General features: G+C 53.5%; 4 protein-coding genes across 4 annotated transcripts; 1 reads left to right on the forward strand and 3 right to left on the reverse strand.

The window, feature by feature from the left end:
- Positions 1-2,187: 2,187 nt before the first annotated feature.
- N0V96_000873 (uncharacterized protein) lies at positions 2,188-3,805 on the reverse strand (the record flags this gene model as incomplete). Its single annotated transcript, XM_065756062.1, has 3 exons — positions 2,188-3,219; positions 3,286-3,493; positions 3,555-3,805. The coding sequence occupies 3 exons, from the start codon at positions 3,803-3,805 to the stop codon at positions 2,188-2,190; spliced, it is 1,491 nt and encodes a 496-aa protein (XP_065615302.1).
- A 2,613-nt stretch (positions 3,806-6,418) lies between these two features.
- On the forward strand, positions 6,419-8,041 carry N0V96_000874 (uncharacterized protein; the record flags this gene model as incomplete). The annotated part of the gene is made up of 1 exon (XM_053193139.2): positions 6,419-8,041. The coding sequence occupies one exon, from the start codon at positions 6,419-6,421 to the stop codon at positions 8,039-8,041; it is 1,623 nt and encodes a 540-aa protein (XP_053049257.2).
- A 10,377-nt stretch (positions 8,042-18,418) lies between these two features.
- N0V96_000875 (uncharacterized protein) lies at positions 18,419-20,318 on the reverse strand (the record flags this gene model as incomplete). The annotated part of the gene is made up of 2 exons (XM_053193138.2): positions 18,419-19,201; positions 19,407-20,318. 2 exons carry the CDS (start codon positions 20,316-20,318, stop codon positions 18,419-18,421), a joined length of 1,695 nt encoding a protein of 564 aa, XP_053049256.2.
- Positions 20,319-23,461: 3,143 nt separating this feature from the next.
- Positions 23,462-25,484, reverse strand: N0V96_000876 (uncharacterized protein; the record flags this gene model as incomplete). Its single annotated transcript, XM_053193137.2, has 3 exons — positions 23,462-23,479; positions 23,556-23,588; positions 24,048-25,484. The coding sequence occupies 3 exons, from the start codon at positions 25,482-25,484 to the stop codon at positions 23,462-23,464; spliced, it is 1,488 nt and encodes a 495-aa protein (XP_053049255.2).
- Positions 25,485-26,058: the final 574 nt, after the last annotated feature.

A 26,058-nucleotide genomic window follows, 5' to 3' on the forward strand; every position in this document is an offset into this window, starting at 1 on the left:
GTGCATAGTGTAAATCGACCACAGGGGAGCACACCAACAACTACATCGCCTATGAGTCGATCAGAATGGCACCTGACTTACAAGACAGTAAGGGAGTAAGATACGTCCAACAATCAGGAAACCTTACAGATGCCGTTTGAGATAGAAGACGTACGAATTTTGAGTCATTGGCTTCAATATACATCGCCTTACTTCACGATCATGAAATTTTCTATTTCGAAAAGACCCTCTCCTTTATCATATAGGTTTGAACGAACGTGACTGTCATCATCGCACCACCACCCTTTCTATTAGCCCTTCCGCATTCCGTTGCTATAGTTGGCAGTAAGAATAATGTTCCATCTATCCTGTCCTCCGTTCGCCGGGACTTGTATCATCGAGTATCTGCTGCAAGATGCTCCCCCATTGGATCCTCTCTCTCATCTAAAGCTGATAGACCATGCATCAAAGATATCATCAACGCCCAGACAACTCTGTTGAGTCAGTCCATTTCAGGAAGATCCGTTGTGCACTTCCATCGCCAAATTCCCCACGCCAAACGCCAAACTCCCCATCCGGACATCCCCGGACCAAAGCCCATCAACTCCGTCATCCCGGCACAGAATAACCCGGGCCCTTCTATCACCACATTGATGATCGTACCTAGTCTACGGCAACGGAGTGAATAAGAAGATTCTGTCCATATAGCTGAAGAAACAAATGATTCCGGTGCCGGTCTATAGGCTTGAGTGAGGAAGATGGGTGAGATGACCGGCCTAAGATGGGAAAAGCCACGATGTCAGAGGCAGAGCAATATTCTTCCATCTTGATAAGATAATGGACGCGACTGTCGTTGAACTCGTCTTAATTTGGTCTCAAGTGATTCCCTGAGGAGCCATGATAGGCCTGAACAGGCGCCCGACTTGACACAGCTTGGCTGATTTAAAGACTTGCTGGAATGAACTAGAAAAACACCTAGTCGTTGAACAAAGTTGAACATGATCATTTGACACGCGCAAATGTTTTATTCTTTATCATATCTTGATTTACAAGTCTCGGGACCGTGATTCTCAGTGTGGCCGTGGCTATCCAAGTCACCTTCGTAGCCTCCAAACTTCAAAGTCACTGTTCGATCCACATCAACATCACGCCCACCACCCTCAACGCAAGCCATACATCCAAACAGTCTTCATCTCACGCTGACCCTCTGACCCATCTAACGCCCTCTTTCACCAACACCGCACCTAAAGCCCCCAAAACACCCCACGCAAAAACCTCATACCCCAAAGCCCAAACCCTCCTCAGCACCATCCATCTCAACATCCGGAAGCAATCCCACCGACTCAGCTCCACCTTCCACCCGGGCGGATACCACTCCGGCACAGGCGGATCCTCCGGGCACCACATCTCCCGCCCGCAGGCCTCGAAGACGAGGAATCCGATGCTGCGGAGCGTGAGGATTGTGCAGTAGGCTATGTAGACGAGGTAGATCCCCAGCACGACCTCGCGCGGCGTGAGGAGGTAGGGGTGGTGGAGGATGTGAGTTAGTCGGGTTGCGGATTCGCGGGCAGTGTAGGGGCGGCGGGAGATGTTGCCGTCGATTACGGAGGGCATGTTTGGGTTGGGTTGGGTTGAGGGTGTGAGGTGGTTGAGAGTGAAGATGCTAGTACGGATTGATAGAGAAATGGTTGATGTGAATTTCTTCTTTACGTTAATTTCTTGAAATAAATCGTGGAAGTCGAAGGCTTTATGACACACGAGGACCAGGGACGATGAAGGGTTGCTGATGACCCAAATGATGCTGGTGTTGGTGTTCGTTGGTGAAGAGTGTTGGCTGATGAGAAGGCGAGATTACGGCCCCCACCAAGGACGGACCAGGATCGCATGACGGGTGCCTATGTGTCCTGCCGCTGCTCAGGTCGGTAATCTTCGACGCGCACGACTCCAATTGTACATGTGCTTACTTGAATGCCTGACAGGCTTCCTTCAATATTCACAGCGTTTGCGTAACCCTCGGCTTGGCCAGATTCTGAATCAAATAGAATATGCTTGAATTGATACTGGGTATCTTTGAAGAAAACAGCTCACTGCCCCATGATCTACTAAGCCAGTGCCTCATGCCATCAATATGGAGAATGCCAAAACCATAAACGTCGTGATTGCAAGTCCCATAAGACCAGGTGAATGCCGGGTGCTCCCGGCCCCTTCCTAGCTGCCACCGCCTGCCGAATCGCTATTATTCGAGCCATTCGAACCACCACTAGTCGTAGGCTCGACAATCTGTGCGCTCGCGTTGGGTCGCACGCTCTGAGGATTCGAGAATAAATCCTTGGGATCCCACGTCGCTTTAATGCGCTCCAGCGTTGGGAGATTGGTTCCCCAATACCTCTCTTGCGCGTTGTCGAGCGTCGGGTCGACATACCCAGCATATGTGCTCAGCTCGTTCGGACTCGCTTTCCGGATCTTGTCGGCAACCCCAGACATGAAATCCTTGGTCTTGCTGCTCAAAGTCGGAATGCCGACACCGTAGCCCTGGAAGAACATGACCTTGTCGCGGTGGCGGTAGGCAGTAGCGTTCATGGGCACGTCGTTGATTGCGCCGCCGGTGACGTCAAAGATGAGGAACCAAATCAGGGTACCGCGGTCGGTACCATCCACGTAGTCCATTATTCCTTGAATGCCATCTTCGCCGAGGAGGTCGTTGCGGGTAAAGGCGAGACTCTTGGAGGTGAAAGGTGACTGGATATCACTCAGCCAAAGCGCCGCATCTTGTGCCTTTTGAGCAACGTCGCCGAGCCAGTCATTTACTACCACGGATACCTTGCCCTCGGGGATGCGGTCTGGGATGCCCGTCTTCTTGAACTCATCTTCTGTCCCGTAGAATGTAGCGGTGATGGCGACGCCGAGCTCCTGCATCACAAACTCGCTGCTGAACCGACGATCCAGCTCCGGATCGGAGATGAGGTCTTGCCATTGCTTGAAGACAGGTGCAAGGTCGCGGTGCTTGGCAAAAGTGATGGCGTACGAGTATTGCACGACATCGCCGGGCTCCGGGTGGGTCCGCATAACGAATTCGGTGATGACGCCGAAGCCGGCGCCGGCGCCCTTAAGAGCAAAGAAGAGGTCCGAGTTCTGGATCTCGGTTGCTCGCTGGATCTTGCCGTCTGCGGTGACCACCTCAACTTCGACGACGTGATCTAGACAACTTCCCCACATCCTTGAGCTGGGGCCGAGACCGCCCTAAATGTGACTTGCATTAGCAGGGCGTACGAAAACGTGATAGACCACCGACTGCGGGGGACCAACAATTGTGGCATGGCCTCCGATGCCTACACCGGGACACGTGCCGTGAGCCATGGCTCTCTTCCCATTGTCGTGCAACTTTTCCGTCACGTCGTGCAGCTTGTGACCTCCGCCGATAGTTGCCTGCCAAGTGTTCGTGTCCATGGAGAAATTTTGAAAGTTTGCCAAGTCAATGACGAGAGCGCCGTCGGTGCCACCAATGCCAAAGTTGCTGCGGATAAATGAGTGTGTTAGCAGTGGACTACATAACGATGACATCTCGAAAAACCTACGCATATGAGTGGCCTCCCGATTTGGCTTGCACCTTGACATTGTTGGCCGCAGCGCATTTGACGAACCCGGCAACATCTTCCGTTGTTGAGGGTTTTGTGACGGCGATAGGCTCCACCGGGATATCGAGATTGTACGGCTTCACCCAATTTAACTGGAAGAGAGGGTCGTTTGGGTATCCAACGCAGGAGGAGCGGCCATTGCAGACGTTGTCAAGACAAGTCGCCAACGGGCTGCTAGGCTTCTGTCCCATGATTATTGCCACGAAGTGGTTTATCGAGAGCAATATCCGTAGAGCATAACACAGTATGTGCTGAGCGGAAAGGCGGGCGGTAGAGGGTTGTTAAAGGTCGCGGCAGTACTCAGTTTATACATGCCGGGTGATCCTCTTTGGTGTTGCAATCGTTCCCGGTACTCTGGAGGCCCCAGGAACGAATCATGGGCGAGAAGAACAGGTGATGTCCAGCTTCTTGCGTTGGGATAGGCCGAACCATGACCAACATCCCTGATATTTGGCGTGTTTGGGTAGCAGCGACGGGCCACGGATAGCGTTCCTGGCTGATCATCCCATTACAAGGTAGTGGAGGTTGACGCCTGCCAGTTTCGCCTTCCGCCGCCGTCATCCCCTTCTCTTGGAAAGTCAGGCTCGCCAGGTCCGTCCTACAAGCCAAACACAAGACAAGCGTACTGTAGGCATGGCTGAGGTGTGGCTGGCAGCGGAGCACATAAAAGATGGCCAATGGTGGGTTGCCAGCGGCGTGGAAGATTGCCACTGGTATCCTTAGTTGCCATGAATGCCATGGTGCGGTGCGAGAAATTGATGAAGGCTCCCCTCACTTGGTTGGGGACGTCATCCGCCATGTCCCTGTCCCTGCTTTTCGTGCCTGGCAAGCATGGCACTGGTGATGTGCCCTTGACGGACCAGTCAGCGCCTGGCGAGAGGCTCGCAGGAATCGTGAATCAAGCTTGTTCAGCGGGGGTGGCGTAGCACCGAAAGACGCCAAACCAAGTTAACAGGCTCGCATGAGATCTTGGCGATAGACGGGGGGGTTCTCATGCAATGATGCTGAAGCGTGGATGTTGGTGGAATGAAGAGAAACGAGTGGCGCATTCGGCGCCACGCGAGGTGGAAGTTATGGGGGCGCTATGGCGGTGCACAGCTGCGCCAATGAGAGACTTCGGATGATGATGAGTGACGGCTTTCTTAGGCCTTTTTCAGGGAGTCTGGAGCGGCCCAGCTCCGCGTTGACGGTAGCATTACAACGGTCTGTCTCACTTTTCAACGCTGCTTGTTGATCTTGAAGCGGTCAGTGGCTGGCGGTAATCTTATCAAAGCTGGAGTTTTGGACTCTCGATGTTGCAAAGACGCTTGACTTGACTTATTGAAGGAATATACTGAAGTATTATGAACAAGAAATAATAGAAGAGGTCGCTGGGGAAAGTTCAATTTGGCCACCTCACAGACCTGAGGTAATTTAGGTACGTACCTGGAGTTTATCTTCATGACTTACATAAGGTCATCCGCACGTGCCCTCATGACTCCCATTGAGCTGAGTAAGGCATTGAAGACAACTGATTGAGGGGAGTAAGTGAATAAGCAGATGAGAAAGCATATGACTGGAAAAAAGAACATAAGTCGTACCCGAACCTGACTGAGACTTTCCTAGGTGTGCCATTTTGTTGTGAACTATCCGTAGTGCTACTGCAAATGTCAGGATGTCCCTGCCGGGAATTCGTCCAAACCTTATCCTACTTCAGCCTCAAGTCTCCCATCTTTCAGTCATCCCGAGTTAGACCAACTGCTTCTGAGACACGTCAATGTCAGTCGGTTGCAGCCTGTTGACTCCATGATGGCGTGAACGAAATGATTTGGATGAGAGGCAGCGATTGAAAATCCGTAGTTCTATACTAGGCCTATCCTAGGCCAAGTAAGATAGGCTCACATCCCCATTTGACTTACATTCATGGAGGAGTACCTGTTTGGACAAGTACTCATGACTTCGTCTGTCAATGTTGTGGCACACTATCCTCGACAGCCTCACTTGAACTGAGTAAATGAGACGTATGAATGCAAGCACCCATTTCTTCATGTTGCCTTCATGCTCATTCACACGCACGTTCATCGTGGTACTGTAAATTGGACGACCCTGTCACCCTGTCATCCCATGCACAGTGCAGAATGAGTGTGAATTGCCCCCACAATTCTGTCTCTTCCCCCATTCACTATTGCTCAACAGCCAAGAGTCACAGTTTTCAACTTTATATTCCTACGGTACATGGCTGCCTGATTGATGTGCCGCAGCGCGCCAAGTCTTTGGTGATACCTTCCACCTCCACGTCTTGCTGTCCAGACTCCCTCCCACCCGACGAGTTCCATCATCCTCAACATCCCCGCCAGCCTTTCCGTTCCGCGGGGCTCATGCTTCTTGTCATACGTGTCACTGCAAGACCACTACATCCTTTCTGCATCGGACGCCCCCAAGATTGACCAGCCAACTATCCTTCTACGCCCACGCGGGGCACGCGGGGCAACTCATAGATGCCGCGACTAGCACAGCCGCTGTGCCCTTCGCCCACTTCAGTCCAACTCCTTCATTGAGAGCTGCATCAAAACGTTTCATCGAGACTCTGTCGAAAAAATAGGGCTGGCGTAATCTAACGTCGCACCGGAAGTCTTCTTGCTCCAACCCCAACTGCCTGCTGCAAGGCTTCATCTGAATCGGCTCTTGACGTGCCGTCTATGCAACGACCCTCCAGCTGCGAGATTAAGCCGCTTCAAGTTCTCACGCGGCCAGCTGCGTACTCTCCCTTCTGAAAGACCACGGAAATTCTCCTTGGTTGTCGAGTATACGGTACTTGCGCAGCCATGACAACACCGCCCGTCTGGCGACGGCTGCCTGTGCCCACTTCGGCCGACCTGCCCAACCTATTGGTATCGACGACATTCACGACCACATCGTACACAATCTTTGTTACAGACCTGGCCAACGTATGGTCTGAATCGTTGGATCGGCGTGCAATCTACAAGCGCAGCCTCAATGAGTCCACCAGTATCGACCCGACGGACAGCGACAGCAACATGCGAGCTTTCCTGTCCAAGATTCAATCTGTCTTTGATCCAAGCCACCGAGATCATGACAAAGCATCCATGTCGATATCAACACGCTCCAACAAGGAAGCTGGCGAGCGGGGCCTGACATTGAGTATCACTTGCGAGCTGGACAACATGCAATCTCTAGAATGGCCCGTGTATCTACAAAAGTGTCCCCAGTCAGAGCTCACAACAGAACTTGTCGTACCCCTCGCACAAGCAAACTCTGTGGGCCGCCGGCGAGTGGAGTCCCTTACAGAAATCATCAAGCAGAAGGATGCCGTTATCATGAAGCTTCTGGACAAATTGGAGGCTACCGGGACTCGCCTCGAAAACGTGTTCGCCGTCTTGTCAGCAAAACAGAAGCCCACGAGAAAGATGGCAGAGGAAAAGGTCAAGGGTTTGACTCCCTTTTCTCTCGAGGATTGGAAGGCACAATTGGACGACGATTCGGAGGACGTTCTCGGTGCTATTGAGAGTGTCTTTGGCGGCGATGGACTCGAGTATAGTCGCAAGGCTGACGTGGTTACCGCAACTCCTCTTGACGACTGGTGGGCTAAGCCAGAGGCGTTATGCATCCCGATTGTGGGACCCAAGTCGAGGCCCCGTTCAAACCAGCCGGCAACATCACCTCCCGAATTCGAACGAGAGGGTCACGGTCACAGCGAGTCGGCAAACAAGGGGGTTGCGGGAGAGGATCAGGACGATGATTTCCAAGTGCAGTCGACGCCTCCCCATCTCATGTCCACCCGAAAACGTTTCGTCCCGCCGCCCTCCGCACGCGACGACGATAGTACTGAAGACGAAGATGAATCTCACATTCCAGACAGCGTACCTGTACCTCCTGAAGACCCCATCATTCAACCTAACCGCATGGTTACGATAGGGAAGAAAGGCCAGCCTGCAACTGCAACGAGATCTTCAGCCCGTAAGGATTCTGTGCCAGCTGCTCCAGGCTCGGAAACCGAAACGGCGTCTGAAGACGAAAGTGCAGTATCGGTAGTTGAGGTCTCGCCACCACCGAAGCCTGCCGCGAGTAAAATCAAAGGGGGCTTGGGTCGTATCGGCGGTGGTCGTGCCAGTCGCTCAAAGACCCCAGAATCTCCGAAGAAGGGGGCTATAGGTCGCATTGGTGGCGACCGTCGTCCTTCTAAATCACCAGAGCCACCCAAGAAGACTGGTTTGGGCAGAATAGGCAGAGCCACGCGCCCATCAAAGACTCCGGAGCCGAAGACCGAAGATACGGAAACCAGAGGAAGGCCTACAGCGGACGAGAAGCCGTCAGCGAAGCCCAGGGAGACGTCACAGGAACGGGCGGATCGGAAACGAGATGAACTACAACAGGAGATACAGAAAAAGGTTACGTCGGGACCAGCACGGAAGAAGCGGAAGTTCTAGATCGACCCTAGTCTCAAATATTACATCCCCAGGTCACTCGAAGCTACCTCATCACTGAACATCTCTCCGGCCCTTTGACAGTACTGCAATTAGTGAAAATCGGAGGCGATAGCGGCTACTATCTTTAGATGGATGATACCCTACTGGAAGCCTTTCTGGGAGAAGAAGACAGACACCAGCGTAACAAGGCTGTTCTCGGAATAGATATAGACATGCCGTCGGACGCGGGTGTTCAGGCGGACAAAGTGTTCCGGGATGTATCCGATGCGGATTGCCTTACACATGAGACATCCTTTGGCTCGGACTCTGGTCGAGAAATACTTCATTCTTCTCTCAAACCTGTCAGAACGTGGAGCAGATTACTCCATACGAGCCATGCAAGGAGGCTTGATAACGGGCCGAAACGATCTACACGTCGTTAGCTCCCTTGTCCGACACAGGATGTTCGTTTCCGGAGCCCCGGTGTTGAGCAGCAGAGTCTCGCATACCAACGTGGAGGCTGCTTTCCATGAGAAGTCCGCCACTGTGTCTTCCTCCAAGGTGATGCCAGAAGTTGGAGCGAGACAGGCCGAGCTTGTACAACAGCAGAAACGCGTCTGGCCGTGCCGCGGATCCCGTTCATTGTTTCTAGAAGCCTGGTGACAGACGAGGAACGAGTCTCATTTCTCGACGTGGAACCTCATGTCCCATTGCGATACTCAGTTTACGGAACGTAACGTTTTTCAATAACAGATGCAGTGGGAGGTGAAACGTTGCAGCCTTTCCGACGCAAGAACCTCTGGAAGATGGATATTGCTCGTGGATTTTGTTCCACTTCAGCATGGACATGCCGTTCTATTTATGACATATCCCGATGGCAAGGTGGCACCGAGTCACACATCAGCAGTTGATCCAGAAGGCTCGCCTTGTGCTTGAGAAGTGCAGAGTAATGCCGAGCCACATCTCAAGAGACCTTTCCCCCCGTGGCACTCATAAACATCTTCAACCGGCATACCATCTTTCAAGTCTGATACAACTCAACTGAAGGTCTCCGCCTTGTTAGACGTGGGACTGTGCGACACTGTTCACTCAGTTTGACAAACCGCGCGCATTCTCGGGAAATCTCTCGCGCATCTCGATGGCTCGGCCCATCAGCGGGAGCAGAGATTCGTCGTAAGACGAAGTACAGAGAAGCGCTCGCCTATCCCGTCTGTCGGCTACAGTGACACGTCCGCGGCTATGGACCATTGATCCTGTATTCAACGAGACGTAAAACCTTGTATACGATAGCATACCAAAGAAAGCCATTCGCTTTGATGCATTTCTCACAGATGAGACCGGTCAAGGGACGGTGCACGATCTGCGTTCCGACCATCTGCCCGAGGCGGCGGCCCGCGATGCGACCTTGCAGCATCGCAGGCCAAGTTTCTTTTTCATACGTTTGACGATGTAACATGTAGCGACAAGGCTTAAAGATTTCTGCAATGAAGCTTGGCAGTTTACGTCCGCATTTTTGCAGAAGCGGCTGCGATGACTACTCCTTGGACGCCTCAAGTTTCAACGGGGCAGATGCATCACCACCATGCCGATGCTGCATCGGAATGATGCCCCGGTGGCTCGTCCCGTCGACCGGGCAGGACCTCTATAAGCACCACGTTGTGTTCTTTCGCACGTAAGATCGCACGTAAGAAGACGGGACACCTGTCGTCGTGAGTGGGTGACTGCTTTAGCGAACCCACACGTCAGCTTCTGTTACAACCCAAGGGCTGATCGGGGCTATCTTTACGTACGTTATAATTCAACGACTTGTCGTCGACCCGCGTGCGATTTTTTCTTTTCCGGCATTCGAGCTTAACGGCCGAAGGCAAAGTCATCGCTTGGGGAACATTTGATTTTGCCAGCCAAACCCAAGCTCAAACGGCCGTTCTCAGCCGGCCTACGCTCGTCTGCAGCTTCGCGATGGCGGAAGTTCACTGGGAAATCACTTAATGATTGGTGCAGATCGATACGCGCGCATCATTCCAGTCGCAGGATCTTCGCTCGGGAAAAGAAAGCACCTCGGTGGCATCAATCACTGGAGTACGGCTCGGAATGGCGAACTGAGGATACGACGGATTGTCATCGAAAGGTCAAATGAAGTGTATCCGCATAGACTTTGGAGGCATAAACTCGTTCAAAAGGCTGTGAAGACGATGTTGAACAGAGAAAACTCGATGTGGTCGTTCGGCACCGCCAGCATTTCCATGCCATGAGTGCGCTCGACAATCATGAGGGATTGGATTTTCGTTGAGACGATGCTTCTTTCTCGACGAGAATCAGAACTCAGATTTACGGACTGCTACATTATGCTGCATCAATTGTTGCGGTCCGGACTGACATCAGAGGACCTCTCCAGGCTTTTCAAGCATACCTGACAACGCAAGCCGACCGTCGGGTGTTTGAGTAGCTTGCTCTACATGCTGTCGGTTGACGATGCTCACCAGCGCGGCCTACGCATCAGACGGGAAGATGAAGCATTCAAACACAGATCCTAGAAAAGGGCCGCACGCGGCACAGGAACTCGACCGCAGCCATAGATATGGGCCAAGGGGACTGCGGCTTTCCTTCGAGGATGTCGATCCCGTGCCGTTGTGCGACGCAATGAAGCATAACATGCGCTGTATACATGTTCCTTAAGGTTGCACTTCAGCCTGTCAACCGGGAAGCAGCATACAGGCTAGTAATTACTGTCCGGGTTCTTGAGGCGAAAGCCATGGATTTACCAACTTCATCTGCCTGACCCAAAAGCCAGCGATCTCAACTTTCCTAGGATGCATTGGGTTTCAAGTAATAAGGACTTGACGTCAAGCTCATACCACACAGCATGTATCCTATGTTCATATGTGGGAGGGCCAAATGGCGGTGGACAACATTGCAGACACGGTTTCTGGGCGCTGGCTCCCCCAAAAAGCTCATCATCACCGATCAGTGCCGTACGCTGTGTGGCAGACCATTCATGGGCTTACGTCCGTACTTGGCAAGAACAGCGACAAAACGGCCGGGAACTCGTCAGAACCGCCATCTCGATAATCAGAGATCCAGGATCTATCATAAAATTCGGCCATCGAACTTTGAAATTTGTGACGAGCGGCTTTTGGTAGAACAAGTCCTCGGCAAGCGACGGTGGTGTGCGATAATCCAGCTGAAGGTCAGGACTTGTGAAAGCACCCCCCCCCCCCCTCTCATGTCTGAACGCAAAGAGGTCTGGCAAGTTGGTATCTGTGCCGCCGTATCTGTACTGCGGGCTCCATATGGATTGTTGGACCAACGAACACAACTCGAGTTCAGAACAGACACGCGTGGCTCCTCCGGCGGGATCTACCCCCCACCGAACCCGAGAGCCAGGGTATACTTGCCTGTCTCGCAACCGTCTTTGCAGTGGGAGTGGATAAACCGTTGGAGGTGCTCAACTGTCGACGAGGAAGGACTAGCGAGAAAAAAACGGCATGCTAGCTCGCCCGGCAGGACGGCTGTCAAATCTGTCAACCACGCAGCCAGTCGACACCACCTTTTAGTCGAAAGTATTTGGCACATGTGGGGGATGGGCGACTATGAGCGAATCATATCGGCACCCAGAAGCCCTTCATGAAATGAAATCTCGTCGTAATTGTGCTCTTCTGGTGGTTTCCGATCATCCAACAAGTGCCGTTTGGCATCTTTGGTTCTCCCCCGATCATTTATCCGAAGATTCGAAGTCGTTGGCGCGGGGATTTCGCACCTATGAAGATGCTAGGTTAGGGTTGGTTGGAAGCAAACCCCCAGGGAACCAACCTTGCAAGCGTGATCTGTCCATCACTGGCCCTGGACTAGACTAGTTGTCTCTTCAGCCTTTTTTGAAGAGACGCCAACACGAGGGTCAAGGACTGGAGGTTTAGCGACAGAGCACGGATATCCGTACCAATATCTCATCTCTGGGACTCGACCCATGGGAAGCTGGAAAGAAGGCAAAAGTTGCGACTTGTCGTTGGCCGTTGGCGGTTGCCACTTGGGTGTTTCCAGTGACAGTTTTCGCCCTGGTGACTCCAGACCCAAGCCTTGACAGACCAGGGTGGTTCATTCGAGTGAACGGCGGTCGCGTTGGGCGGGCCTCTTGGATGGAGCGGAGGAGGTGTCCGAAGCGGCGAAGTGTTTCCGCAAAGAGGGATGCAAGGGGTCGGAGAGGGGGATAAGAAGGATTTCCCACTTGTACCTGGCACTTCCAGGTTAAAAAGTGGACGATTTGTGGATCGTATCTATCGGATGTTTGCCCGTCTCCCCGCCGCAAAGAATGGGGAAAGAGGAACGCCCAAGAGAGAAAAGGCAAGTCTGTTTCAACGACGTGCGTCTTCTTGGTGAGCCAGACGTTCCAGACAATCCATCATTCGGTGTTGGCGGAGTCTCATCAACTCCGACTGGGGGGCGGTAACAACCTCTTCAACATCTCAGACGCTTATTTTACCCTTAGGGTTTGTTGCATGCCGCCGCAAACAATTACCGGCGGTCAGTCAAGGCTTTATCGGTCTATCGATCCTTTTGCCTGCATCTCATGTGGCACAAGATGTGCCCCAGACATTGGACCTACATCAAAGCAGCTGGATCGCTCAGCGGCATCTAATTTGAGCGTGGCTTTTGCTTGGGAATCTTGGACAACTGGACTGGGCCCCCCCTTTACTCACAATCTCACACAGCTCACATCGGTGCCAGTCCTGCGCCTCAGCTGTTATGCCGACCGTGAACAACGGCACATGGTATTACTGTGCAAGGTATCTCGTCCGAGTAGCAATGCGGGACAAGTACCCATGGCACCCTCAACCGTTGGCCGTCTGGCCGTGCGACTGCGGATTTCCTTTGTCAAACCAGCCACTCGAGGGGGTCGACACTCGATATTCCTGCAAAGACAAATCCGGCCTGCCGTACGGCTTCCGGGGAACCAGTCAGCAGCTCGCGCCCAGCTTCGTGGCTTGCCGGTTCTCTTGGCTCGATGCCTCGAGTAGAAGAAAGATGGGGCCCATCTGGCCACAGCCAGAGATGCCTTCGCGACATAATTTGACGCTGCGACACAACTACCTTACTAACGATACCGTGTTGTGCGCTGCGCCGCTGGCCTCGGGTTCTGTCAGTCGTCGTTACCAGTGACCAGGAGTGTCGCAAACCCGGCTTAAAGCCATTCAAGTTATACCGACTCCCGACGAGGGCACCCCCGCCTTGCGGACGTATGCAGAATACGATGGCTTCTTTCAGTTCCAGTTGCGAGTCTGATCCCTGAAGTGATGCTGCGAGATCAGTCCAAATCTGCATCCTAGCCTTTAGAAAAGAGGCACGAAGAGGGTGCTTGAACAGGGTGCGAGCAAACCGTCTACCAAGAGAGGGCAGTGGGACCCAAGCACCCTCGTCTCGAGTCCAAATACCTGCTCCGTGGTCCATGGGCTAGCTAACTACTCCGTATGCTAGTATGGTTTCTGTTCATCCCAGGACCTTGGCATGGTCACACCTGCCACCTCGAATCCACCTCGAACGAGCAGAAGCCCGGGATTAACGAGCAGAACTCCGGGTTGGGGGAGGCCATGTACCAGGACCAAGACGCCCATCAGTCCCTAGTCTCGACCCGAGGGCTCGGTAACCAATGATAGAGAAAAGGACGAGAGTCACAACCCTCTTATCACCCATCAATGACAGGCTCTGCGGACAAGCATGACGTTCATCCATGGCGCGGCAGGACAAGTGGTTCGCTAGTTATTCGCCATTGCTGCATGGCAAAAATCCCCGGCAGGGTTATACGCGGTCTCGCGGAAGTCGGGATCGCAGAGCGGCTAGTCCTGTTACATTCAAGCGTCTATCATACCCATCTCCTCCTCTCTCGATGTGCTGCAGATAAAGGAGGAAAGCGAAGACGTCTTGCCGGAGTTGCTTCTCCAACGGGCCTGTGTGAATGGGAGGTGGCCCTCATCTCGACAAAGAGAATATGGAGCCATCCTCTCGTCGGCCTCCTCTCCACCCCCGCGATGCGACATGCGGAAATCACGTCTGGACGGGTTGACAATGCTACGAGGAAAAAGAAAGCGGCAGACATTTGACTAATTGACGCGACGTTGGGCCCTGAAGAACTCTTTCCCCTCAGAGGGGTGTGCTACCACACTACCTATTTTCACCGCTGATAGCCTGGCATGGACGAGAACCTTGTCGCCGCCGCCTCCTCCGCCGCCAGGCCTGCCCGCCCCGTAGTCCAGGCCGATCTGACCCGGGGTGACTGTCGTTGTCGTCGTCTACAGGACCTATCAAGTCTCATCGCTTACCCTGATCGCTGTCTGCCCACCTAGTGCTGGCGTGCCCTGATGCAATGAAGACTGCGTTCTGCGAGGCTTCAATCACCAACCTCACAGGGCGAAGGAGTAGATTAGGAGATATCCAATGCAACGGCCGCATGGCTACGCATGGCTATGGGGCGCGGCGCTGCGGCAGGCACATCAAGCTCCATCCTGGCGATCCCCAACACTCGGGGCTTGCTCTTCTCCACGTTCTCACGACGTTCGAGGAAACCCGGTGTGTTCTTTGTAGCAAACTGCCCACGCCCCCGGTGCGTTCGTTCCATGGCATCTCTTCATCTCAAATCCTGTGTACGAGGAGTGAGGAGGCCTTCCCGCCTGCCAGGCTTCAGTCACCCAATCAGGGTCAGGGATCTGAGAAGAGAGGGTGAAGGCTGACGAGTAACCTAGCGCGAGGGATGAGGAGGAAATAGAAGCTTTGTGACGATCCCGTCGTCTCATTCAAAGGCTAGGTCTGACTGGGCCCGCAGCTGGGTACGCTTTCCTTGACTTACCAGGCTCACCTAACCTTACCTACTTTACCATACCTTACTTTACCATACCTTACTTTACCTTACCTTACCTGCGCCGGTCTGCCTCCGACGGTCCGACTATTCTCTTCTCTATTGAGGCTTTCATGAACCCACCAAGTATCCGGGTCTAGACTGAACGCCATGGCTGACGGGAGGGCTCATCATCCGACCTCCAAGATTGGAACTCCACCTGGCCGCCCACTCTAGATTACTTTGGTCTCGATTAGCAGGTTGGCATTTTCCCAAGTCTGGCATTACCATCGCCATCTTCTACTCCACAATGGGCGACTGCGTCTGGTAGCCTGGAGTTGATCATGGGCATTCATCGACTTTGCTACACATTGTCCCCTTGAATGATCTTCCTCTGGCCCTGTGCAGGCCACCTGGCCCACGCCCTCACCAGCAATTTACCTCCCCTGGTTCCTCTAGACGTACACAGGACTGTACCTACCTACGGATGGATACCTTCCACGCCCCCGCAAGTTGGCCTGCCCAGTCACAGAGACGGGAGATGACACACGCTTCCGTATAAGTCTGTACGCTGTCAGTTTCTGTACGCTGTCTGCGGACACATTCTCTTTGTTCCTGTCCTCGACGAACAACGATCTACCCTTCCCCCGACCCTGGTCGACCTTTCTTCCTCTTACCTCCAGCCGCCATCTGCACATACAAGTCGACCAGTGACGGGCCAGTCACCACCACCCTCTTGAACCTCACCCCTGGCTATCTTTCTACGTACGATCACCCATCGTCCGTGCGCTTCTCTCAAGGACCAGAGTGACCAATAACCAGAGATGAAGCAAGGAACAAGCAAAGTCGCTTGATCGATCGTCCGTCCGCTACCGTCCTGCTCCCCGAAAGTCTATCTCTATCCACGCACCACCCCCAAACGAGGTCCCACACGGGCAGATTTTCTCGAAACCACCCCCCTTGTTCGCTGCCCATAGCTCCACTTTCATTGGTGAGGTGACCAGGGTGCCGGAGCCAAGGAGGGGGGTGTGAGAGAAAGACCAGGTGTGAATTGTGAGCGGCCGCCTAATGCTGGCCTTCGAGGGCTTTGCTCTCTGTTCTCGAGGCTCCCAAGGCAACTTGGAGCCTTGGGATTTTTTTTTTGCCTTTTTTTCTTTTTCTTTTCCGATGAACTGGTAAATTAAACATCCCCAATTGAGATGAGACGGCACGAAAGTAGGGGAATGAGAATGATGGATGGATGGAGGGAGGGAGTTGGGGGAAAGGGAGTGTGAGAGTTTCGCTTGACATGCGGGTTTGGAATCTTGGATGCAACAGGGAAATGCCCGACAGACTGGAGACTCAAGCAGAGAAGATCCCTTTAGCATTACTATGAACGCATGCGTCCATCATCACCACTCTTCGTCATAAGGGATTTCTATTACCAGAATAGGAAAGAAGACGGTTTATTGCACTTCTTCTGAGGAAGATAATCATGATACTCATAATTCAGATCATAAAGCCACAAACTACATTAATTTTCTTGTCCCTTCTAGATATCAAGACACTGTCCACCCTGAACAATTCATACTGACTCATCAAGCTATTATGCTTGCGAAACCCTATCTCGAGGTAAATGCAAAACTGGCATAAAGACTAATAAGAGTAAAAAAAACCAAAAAAACCAAACAAACTAGTTCCGAACCGTAAAACAAAAACTCAGAAAACTGTAAAAGGGAAACAAACTACTTTGGTATTGACGAAACATGGGGGGTATTTTGCAGCAGCGGCTGCACGCGCTTCTATGATCATAATGATGATATCGATGATGATGTTAACTTGCTTGATAGGATGTTAATGTTTTTTTTTTCGTCGACGATTTGCCTGGCCCAAGGTAAAGATGATTGTGTTTCGTTGTCGTGAGATGTTGGTTGATATTCTTTTTGCATCGATGCCGCCTCGGTTCGTGAATGTGAAAGGAAAAAAGTGACAAGAAAAGAAGAGCGCGAGTAAAAAGTGCAAGTAAAACAAAAAACTTGATCGTTTCCCGGATATCCTTGTTGTTCCCTAGTTCCATATGCCTTCATATCGTGTTGCTGTGTGTCCTGTCCCATCCTGTCCTGTCCCATCCTGTCCTGCCCTGTGCCGTAAAGGTAATGAAAGCGAAAAGTGGAACCCAAACCAGTCGAGAGAGAGGAAAAAAGAAAAGAGACAAGCGGGAGTTGCAAAATGGGTAGGCAGACATTCGCCACTCTCTTCTCTTCCCTCCTCCTCTCTCTCGCGTTCTGTTGCCTCTCGTCTCGTCGCATTCCCCCTTCTCTCGCTCGCACCCTGATCCTGACCACATGTTCAGAATTGCTTTTTTCTGCCCTCTCAACTGGGTTCGCGGCTACTGCTTCTAACAGAGAGGGAAGCTAGCCTACAACACGCAAGACGCTCCGCGCCGCCGCACCACCACTGCCTGTCACCGCACACACACCTGGCAGGACACCGAAAAGATAGTGAGAGGGAAGAAAAGAAAGAATGGTAGTAGTGAAGAGCACCAACGAGTCTCGAACCCTGCAGGTGTCAAAGACGGGCACTGTACCCTTCAAATCCGAGCAGGATGAGGGGGGCGTGGGCGTATGGAAATTCGGTGTGAGAGGGGGTGCGTCCTTGTGTCTGTGTGTATGTGTATGCTGCCAGGTGTGGTGGGTGTGGTAGGTGTTGGGAGGAGAGAGAGAGAGAGACAGCTTCGAGAGGATTGTTCTCCACCGCCCACGCCTCAAGCACCCATGTCCTGCCCCCCCATCTCATCGTCGAGCGGATTGCAAGACACAGATCTCTGTCCCCTGGGTTGGACCTTTTCTCTGCCCCCGATATGCGTCGTCGACCCTCATCCGAACATGTCCCCGGAGCGCCAGATCTTGGCGGGAAGAAAAGACGTAGGAGAGAGCAGGGGTGGGGGGACAGACAGACAGAGAGAGAGAGAAAGAAGCGACCGGGGCCAGGGCCAGGGCCCCCGAGAACAGCTAGACAAGATAGCCGGACCGCTCTCGTGATGTCCCGTCCAACCAGACGGAATACTCCGCCGCGAGACCTCGTTGATTTCCCGTCCCAACAGGAAAACCGATAGTAGTTGTGAGAGATGGAGATAGGCGTAAACAGACCAAATCGAGACCGTGAGAGGGCACGGAAGAGGCTATGATGGGGTAACGAAACAACTGGAAGCTCTATTCCTCTTGGGAACTGATCTTCATATCTTTTTTTGTTGCCCTCTTCTGACCCTTGACACCAAGAGGCGGAAGACTTTTTTTTTTTTTTTTTGACTTCCCGCGACCGTCCAACCCGCCGTAAAATAATACATCATCGCCCTAAAAGGCGGAAAAGCGGGAAAGAAAGCCACCCACCCATGACCACCCAACTCCCTCTACGCTTCTGGTAGAGGGAGGGGGAAACAATCGTTACCCCCGGTAAACGCCGCTGTGAACAGTAACTAGACAGAGGAAAGAAACAGTTACAGACCGCCCCAGAGACGAAGCACACGCCACAAGAGCCACACCAAACCAGCCGCACCAACCCGTCCCAAATCATGAGATGTGACATGGGAACAGTGCTCACAACTGGGCATTGGAGCCCCATCCGTAGATGGCACCGTCAGTGGGTGTCGAAGGGCTGTACACTCCAGAGACATCAGCCATAGCATAGCCCTGGAACTGGTAGGGCTGGGCCGCGGCCATGAATGAGCCCGGAGCGCTGGTGGGAGTCGTAATGTTGCCGCCGCCGGGCGCACTGCCAACGATGACGGTCCCTGCGGGAGAAACGGGGCTGAGGTTGAGAGGACCGCCACGAGCTTGGATCTCGCGCTGCTGCTGTTGCTGGAAGCACTGCTCGTTGGCCACCTGGCTCCGTCTCATCATCTCCTCGTGCATCTGCATGTGAGGAGGGAGCTGCTGCTGATGGTGGTGGTGCTGGTGGTGATGCTGCGAGGCCATGACAGGGCTCATGGACCCGGTCTGGGATCGCTGGCGCCTTGCGTTGCGGGAGTTTGTCGTGGCCCGGCCTCCACGGCGTCCAGACATGGCGCGGCCGGGCATGGAGCGGTTGGGATAGTCGGGGTTCGGGTAGTGCGTGATGGTGGAAGAGCGGGGAGGGCTGTTGCGTCTTCCCATTCCCATGGGCCCGCCGCCGAGCGCGTTGGCGTTGGCAGCGGCGGCGTTGCAGGCACGGCGACCAAGGAGACTGCGCGAGGTGCCGCCGCGGTTGCCATCGCGGAAATGCGTGGTCGGCAGGATGTCATCAAGGTACTTGGGGTTGAGGTACCACTCAGACACACGCTTTTCGTTAGACGTGTGGCCGTCTGGTTGCGTGAAAATCTCTTTCTCTCTTCTCTGGAACGCCTAGATGAGATTTGCCGTGTTAGCGAACAGGATCATTATGCTCAGGTGGGGGACAAAGAGAGGCTCGTCGTTTAGGGTTATGCAAGACGCAAATGCTTCACTAGCCAGGGGGTGGAATCCAAGCATAACATGCATGGGGCCTTCCTGGGTAAGATGATGATCCTACTTGAGTAACGTGGGGCGAGCGAACAGGCAAGATACTTACGTCGTTCATGCTGAGGTTGTGGCGGATGCTGTTCTGCCACCCGTTCTTCTCGGTCCTCTGAGGCTTGTTGGTGTTGTCTCTGAACCACTTGTAGAGCTCTTGCAGAGTCATAGAGTGGTCTGGTGCGTTCTTGAGGGCTCTGTGGATGAGTTTGGCGTAAGGCGGGCCCTCGCCGTTGTTGTTGGCAGCATCTGGCTGGGGGTTGGCCTTGGCAGGAGGGCTCTGGCCAGCGAGATCCGGGATGGCATCGGGCAAGTCGCCAACGTGGAACGAGGTCGGAGAGCCGCCGTAGGGTGATCCAGGAGCGTCGGTACCAGGCGACGATGCGTAGTGAACTCTATCGCTGTCCAGGGTTCGCTGCAAGGGTTCAGGATCGAAATGGCGCTGCTCAAAGCCATGAGGGTAGCCGCCGTTACTGTAGTGAAGGGAGACGTTCAAATCTGTTCCGCGCAAAGTCTCTGGCGACATTGTCAAGTGGTCGTTGGCAAGCCCAAAGGCTGGTTCCTGAGAACGAATGGGCAACTCGTACTGAGAGGCTTGCACTGGCGGGGGAGTCTGGTTTGATGAGGGCCAGCTTCTCGGTGAGAGAGAGGCTGGGTTGTATGCCGACAGGACTCCCTGGCCGCGGTATGAATAGTTGTCAAATTCATCTGTAGATATGGACTGTGGCGAGGACCAGGTAGTCTGGTTCATGACTGGCGATGGATATTGGTGTTGGCCAACGGCGGAGAGCTGTGTGTAGTATGGTTGAGGATCTTGGACGGTGAAAGATCGTTGCTGAAGTTGTTGTTGTTGTGGTTGCTGTTCGGGGGCCATGGTGTTGTATGTTTCCACCATGCCCGTCCTGACGGCCAAGGCCGTTGAAGACTGTGTGTTATTGTTCTGTTGTTGATGGGTCAGGGTAGCGCGCATGTTGTGTTGAGGTGAGTTCTTTGCCGTCATGATGCGGTGAACAGTGTGACTGAGTGGGTGTGGAGGAGGAGGATGGGAATCAGGTAACGCTGCCTGAAACAAGTTGGGAAGAAGTTTGCGCGGAAAGAGGTTTCAAAACGAGGGAGAGATCAAGATGTCACAGACACCACTTGAAGGTGATGTTGTAAAGATGAAGGGAGAAGAGTGGGGGGATGGAGGAGTCGAAGTTTAACAATGATCGAGGTGAGACAACAGGTTAATAATGTTGAGCTTGATATTGAATAAAGACCGTCTCAGGAAGGCGTCTCGAGAAAATGAGAGGAGACACGAGAGGTTATTAATGAGGCGACTTTAACGATGTTGGTTCAAGAACGAAAAAGCACTGATGTCTGTTGAAGGTGCCCTCAGCAAGGGGTTGACCCCGTTGTGATTTAACAAGAGAGAGAGAGAGGCCCGTCCTATCTTCCAGAAGTTCCCATGTTGGTAGTAGAGCGTTGTGAAGGTAGTGCAAGGAACAGACAGACGTATGTCGCCCAATTTGGTCTTCTTGAGTACGTACAAGAAGATACGTACAGGATCTTGGATGAGCCAGCCAGAGAGGCGCAGGACCGGGGTAAGGTTGCAGGGGGGTCAGCGTAACATTGGCCATGTGGATATCGGGGGAGAGTGAGAGAGAGAGAGAGAGGAAGTGAGTGAGTGAGAATGAGAGAGGGCAACATGTGCCAGCTCATTGCTTGGCCCTTGTTTTAGCGGTGTCTTCCCGCAGCCGCGGCGGCGCCATGTGTGCGTGTGTGCGTGTGTGTGTGTGTGTGTGTGTGTGTGTGTGTGCGTGTGTGTAGGTATGTATGTGTGTGCCTGTCTGCTTGTTGTGTATATGCTTGTGTGCGTATATGCGTCTGTCTGATGTTCTTCTGTATGCGCGATTGCTGGTCTGCGCGCCCTCCAGTCTCCTTTACTCTCTTTTTCTCTCTCTCTGCCGCCTGCGTGTCCATCTCTGTCTTTGCCTATGTGCGTGTGTCAACTAGATGGAGGTGTCCATCCACGTCTGCGGCAACCTCTCTGCTGCATGCACAGATCCGTTGCAGCCTCTATTCTCCATGACCGGACGCAAACGGAAACAGATGGAGGCTTGGATGTGGCTTCTGCCATCAGCTCCGTCCGGGGCAAGTGCAAGAGTCGACCAGGATCATGGAATTTCTATTCTGAAATGCTGATTGAAGGAATGTCGCAAATGGCGTCCCCTTTTGCATCCTCATGAAGGGACCAGGTTACTACGTCTGAACTGACGGATGCTCTGTTGGCCAAAGAAAAGGTGTGAGGAGTAGACGACGGCTGGGGCTGGACTGGGCGGTACGGGGAGCCTCCAAGGGCGTTTCTTTCTTCGGATTACCTTTCTCTCTTCTCCCTCGTCTCCATGTGGTCTCTACCCCGAAGGTAGAGCAAAAGCCGTTGGAACTAACAACGCCACCGACCTGGTGCCCATTCGTTAAGAGCCGTCGACCCATGATCCAGGTCGTCTGCGTGCAACCATGGTTTGATAGCAGGAGCGGAACTCTGCCCCAGTGACCGCACGGGACGGCCATGGCGGCCATGACAGTCCAGGTCCATCGCCCCATACAGGACGCGGATGGAGAGAGGGGGGAGTGTGGAAGGTCAACGGCAGGATGCTGGCATGGTACACGCTCTAAGCCTGAGGCTACCTCGACACCAGGCGAGATAGCGAGACGAGACGAGAGAGCATGAGAGATTGTTGCACACATCCACAGCCAGGCCGATGTGGGTAGCAGGTCGTGGCGGGGCATATTGTACCAGGTACAGCTCGACAAGAGATGTACAGACTATGTACGCCTGTCATTCTCGTGGTTGGAGTAAGGCCCGCCAGCCAGCTTGACAATCAACCAGTCAATCATCGAGCTGAGAGGAGGCATCTGGGGCAGAACAACAGCTCTTCGGAGACCAGCAGCAGGTACACCGGCCGCGTGCATCGACTTTGGCGAGAAGACCAATCACCCGCTGCCGTCGCCACGAGCGCTGCCTCACATTCCTGGCCTGTACCAGTGTAAAAGAGTTGCAAGGCAGGCGGGAGATGGGTCTCTCGATGCCAGCCCGCGGGCACGTAGATCATTTTCGAATTCTAGAAAGTCTATGGTGCTCCCTAAGGCTCAACGTTGTCGACACGGATTTAGAACAGGGAAATCATGTAGTCAAGGTGGAGATTCAATCCCGCCTATGCCGAAATGTGACCGCTTGCTCAAGAGTGGTGTTTCGGGTTTCTTTGCCTCTACATCTGTGCATCACGGGGAAGACCGATCGTTCCAGGTCAGTAGTACCTAGGGACTCTGCTGCTCGTCATAGTACCCCGCCGTCCACCGACAACGCCCAACGAACGGCCAAGACGGTGAAGGGGTTGGATCGCCAGCCCAGAGATGAGAGGGTAGGCGTGGCAGGGTGGTGGGTGGATTCCTCTGCGGTGGCGTGGAGATCAGCAAGTAGCTGCAGCCATTGTACTCGGACTCTGGTCAGGATAGCTTCATACAAGTCTGCTTAGAATCATGTCAGTCGTCCGGGGCCGGCAGCACTTAGCGTCGTGGGGGCCAGGCAGCTATTCCAAGTAAAGGTACAGCAAGAGTCCGAAAAGGGTTGCCCTGGCGCCCCGTCCGGTGCCTTGATGCCTTGGTGCCCTGGTACCAACTACCAACAGTTGCACGAGAAGATGGAAAGGAGGTAATTGATTAGTTGCAGACGAGAGCTATGGTCGCCTGTGTGATTGTGCGTCATTCTCTTGTCTTCCCAGGAGGTCGGCCCGCGGCCAGCGGCGGTCTGTTGCGGTCGTCGGCGGGTGTATGATCCGAACGGTAGAGGAGAAGAAAGAGGAGAGAGATGTACGTGGTACCAGCGAAAGTGAGAGCGGCCGGCGAGCGAGCGAGCGGGAGAAGATGAGGCGAACGGGATCTGAAGATGGAGAGCAGATACAGATCTGTCCTGACCTCTGGCCAGGCCAAAAACAAAACAACCTCCCAACACCAAACGTTGTCCCGATGTATCCGCCCGACCGGTTGATTCTGTCACATCGTGACATCGTAGATGCATCGTGACAATACGAGCGAGCCTCCTTTCCAACACCAGCCCGATTCTGGGGGTAATTACTTCCGGTAGTAGATCTGCGGAAGGGGGGCATCATGTCAGTATGGTTGCAATCAGAGAGAATCAAACGTGGGAGTGGGACTTGTTCCTTACCTTTTTGAATTGAAAGTGCAGTTGCAGGATACCCTGCAGGGAGTATAAGATTAGCTCAACGCCATGACAAGGGTGGCCGGTGACAAGTAATATGACAGAAAAACAGGAGAATATGTTCAGAGGCGCGCGTGTAGGCGGTTGGGCAAGGGGGAGAATAGCGGAGTCGGTGGTCTGGCGGAAAGCGAAGGCTGTCTTCCCCTCGTCTCCTCGTGGACCGCCTGTCTCGGCATTGGAGAAAGGCCTCATGGAGGGTCGGTTCCTTCGACATGATGGCAGATTGGGGAAACGAGGAAAAGAGAGAAGGGTAAGGGGCACAGTTGTGCGGGCGTAACTCTTTGCAGTTCTCCCCCCCTTGAGTGATTCTTGTGCTCTCCGTGCATATGCACCGCGTCGACTCCGCCACGAGCGCTATGAGAAGGGAGAGAGAAACAAGACAAGATGCAGACAAAAAGGGCCACGTGAAGACGGTGTAGAAAACGCCACAAAACATACCTTATCGAAGGAACTTTTGAAGCCGCGATCCTTCTTCGCACTGTAATCCCACTCGCGGTCCACGATTCTGAAGGCAATGTCTTCGTATGGGGGGCCTGCGATGAATCGGATGAGGCATGTATCTTCCTCCCCTGCTGCGGCAAAAGACTCTCCCCTTTTTCTACCGTGTTCTCGAATGATTTTGAAAGTGGGCGCCTTGGTCTTGTCAATGAGTTCGGGATAGAAGATGTTGAACTTGTAGCCCTGGACAACCTTTGGGGGCGGGTTGTCGTGGTCGTAATGTGTCTGGTTGTATTTGTTCCATTCGTAGCCCATCTGGACGCGATTGAAGTATCTCGGCTTTCGTGGCCGATGCTTATCAGCCCATTGAGGTTTCGAACCACTTGCAACGGTCTCTTCTGCCGTGAAAATCTCTTCGTCTTCACCTATGCCACGCGCGACCTCACGGTCGTATAGAGCTTTGGTAGCTTGGGAAAAGTCTTCGTTGCCCGTCTGAGCAAATCGAGCTGTTCCTGGGGGCGCACTTGAAACAGGTACCGTCTTTGTTTCTGTCCTGCTTGGCTCAGATGACAGGTTCCTGACTGCTGCAGGGCCCGAAATAGAATCGGCATGATTGGGCTGGTTGTGGCCGCCTAGTGCCTTTGCCTTTTCCGGATCCTGCAGCTTGAGCAGTGCGGCTTTGCTGTCGTTGATTGCTTCGGACACCTTTCTCAGCTTGGCCTTAGCCTTCCACACCAGCAGACTGCGGAGAAGCTGCTCCCAATAGTCGACATCGATATCGTCGTTGGAGCGGAGCTTTGCCTTGATCTGTGATTCGAGTGCCTCAAGCTGCTCGTACGTCTTGGGGCGCAGGATCTTGTCGACATCTTCGGATACTGTGCTCACAACCCGAGCGTCTGGACCTTGTGGTTTCAGCTTCTGCCGCCTGTCGGCACAGATAGTTTGCAACGACTTCCAGTAGTCGCGGTTGCGGTCGTTTTGCTCGAGGGTGTGGTAGGACGTGATGTCAGAATCCAGGTCTCGTAGCTGTGATTCGTCGAGCCCCTGCAGGACCTCCTCGGGAGAGGCCACATTGAGGTGCAAGTCGGCATCGTCGTCGTCGAAGACGTCCCGGTCGTCGTCGATGAAGCGCAGATTGAAGGCCAGGAGATCAATAGGCTTGGCTCGGTCTTCCCGAACTCGAATATCAGCCTTCTTCTTGGCTTGTTTCAAAACGAACTTGTCCTCATCAGCGACAAACTGTCTAGACTGCTCGTCCTGCGTCATATAGCTCGAATTGTTGTTCTGACGTGGCCTCGAAGAAGGGGGAGGGTTCGATGGTTTGGTGATGCGATTATTCGGGTCGCGTCGTGGAGAGGCTATGTCTCTGTCTCTTTCGCGATCTCTGCGGCTGGGTGATCTGCGCCCAGAGAGCATGGCTCTGCGGCCCGGGTCCATGTTTGCTGTCGTTGAGGGATTGGGGGATCGGCGACAACGGTTCTGTTGTTAGGTAGAATGCTGTCTTTGTCGTGAAGGTCGTAAGTTGTGGCGATCTTGTCGTCGCGAGCTGCCTTGCGACAACAGGAAAGAAGGCTCAAGGCTTATCGGGGACCTTGCCTTCCAGGTTACGGGCGCGAGCTCTTATCGCCATGTGACGCGCAGTTGCTGCGTGGGTCCGGCTGATCTCCGGGCACTGTTCCCCGTATCCGAGGTATCCTCCGCACACCGAGATCTACCGAGACCGATCCAGCTCACCGAGCACTAGTTCGGATCCCTCACCTTGAGCCGCACGGGCGGTTCCCGAGAGCCAGTCAGATTCGCCAATCGGGCGGGGCCCCGCTAAACCAGGGCCTTGGGAGCTGGGATGGCACGCTAGAGCTGATGCACGTCCAGATCTCCCGATTTCAGGAACATGATGACGCACAACACATCGCGCCGATCGTGGACCTTTCTCCAGCTGGATCCCGTCCATTTCCCCTTTCTCACAGGCTGAAGAGCTTGATGGGAGGGGCCAGACGAAAGTTAGAACCAT

This window comes from Colletotrichum fioriniae, assembly GCF_027942845.1.
Source record: "Colletotrichum fioriniae strain IMI 355084 chromosome Unknown scaffold_1, whole genome shotgun sequence".
NCBI classification, from domain to species: domain Eukaryota; kingdom Fungi; phylum Ascomycota; class Sordariomycetes; order Glomerellales; family Glomerellaceae; genus Colletotrichum; species Colletotrichum fioriniae.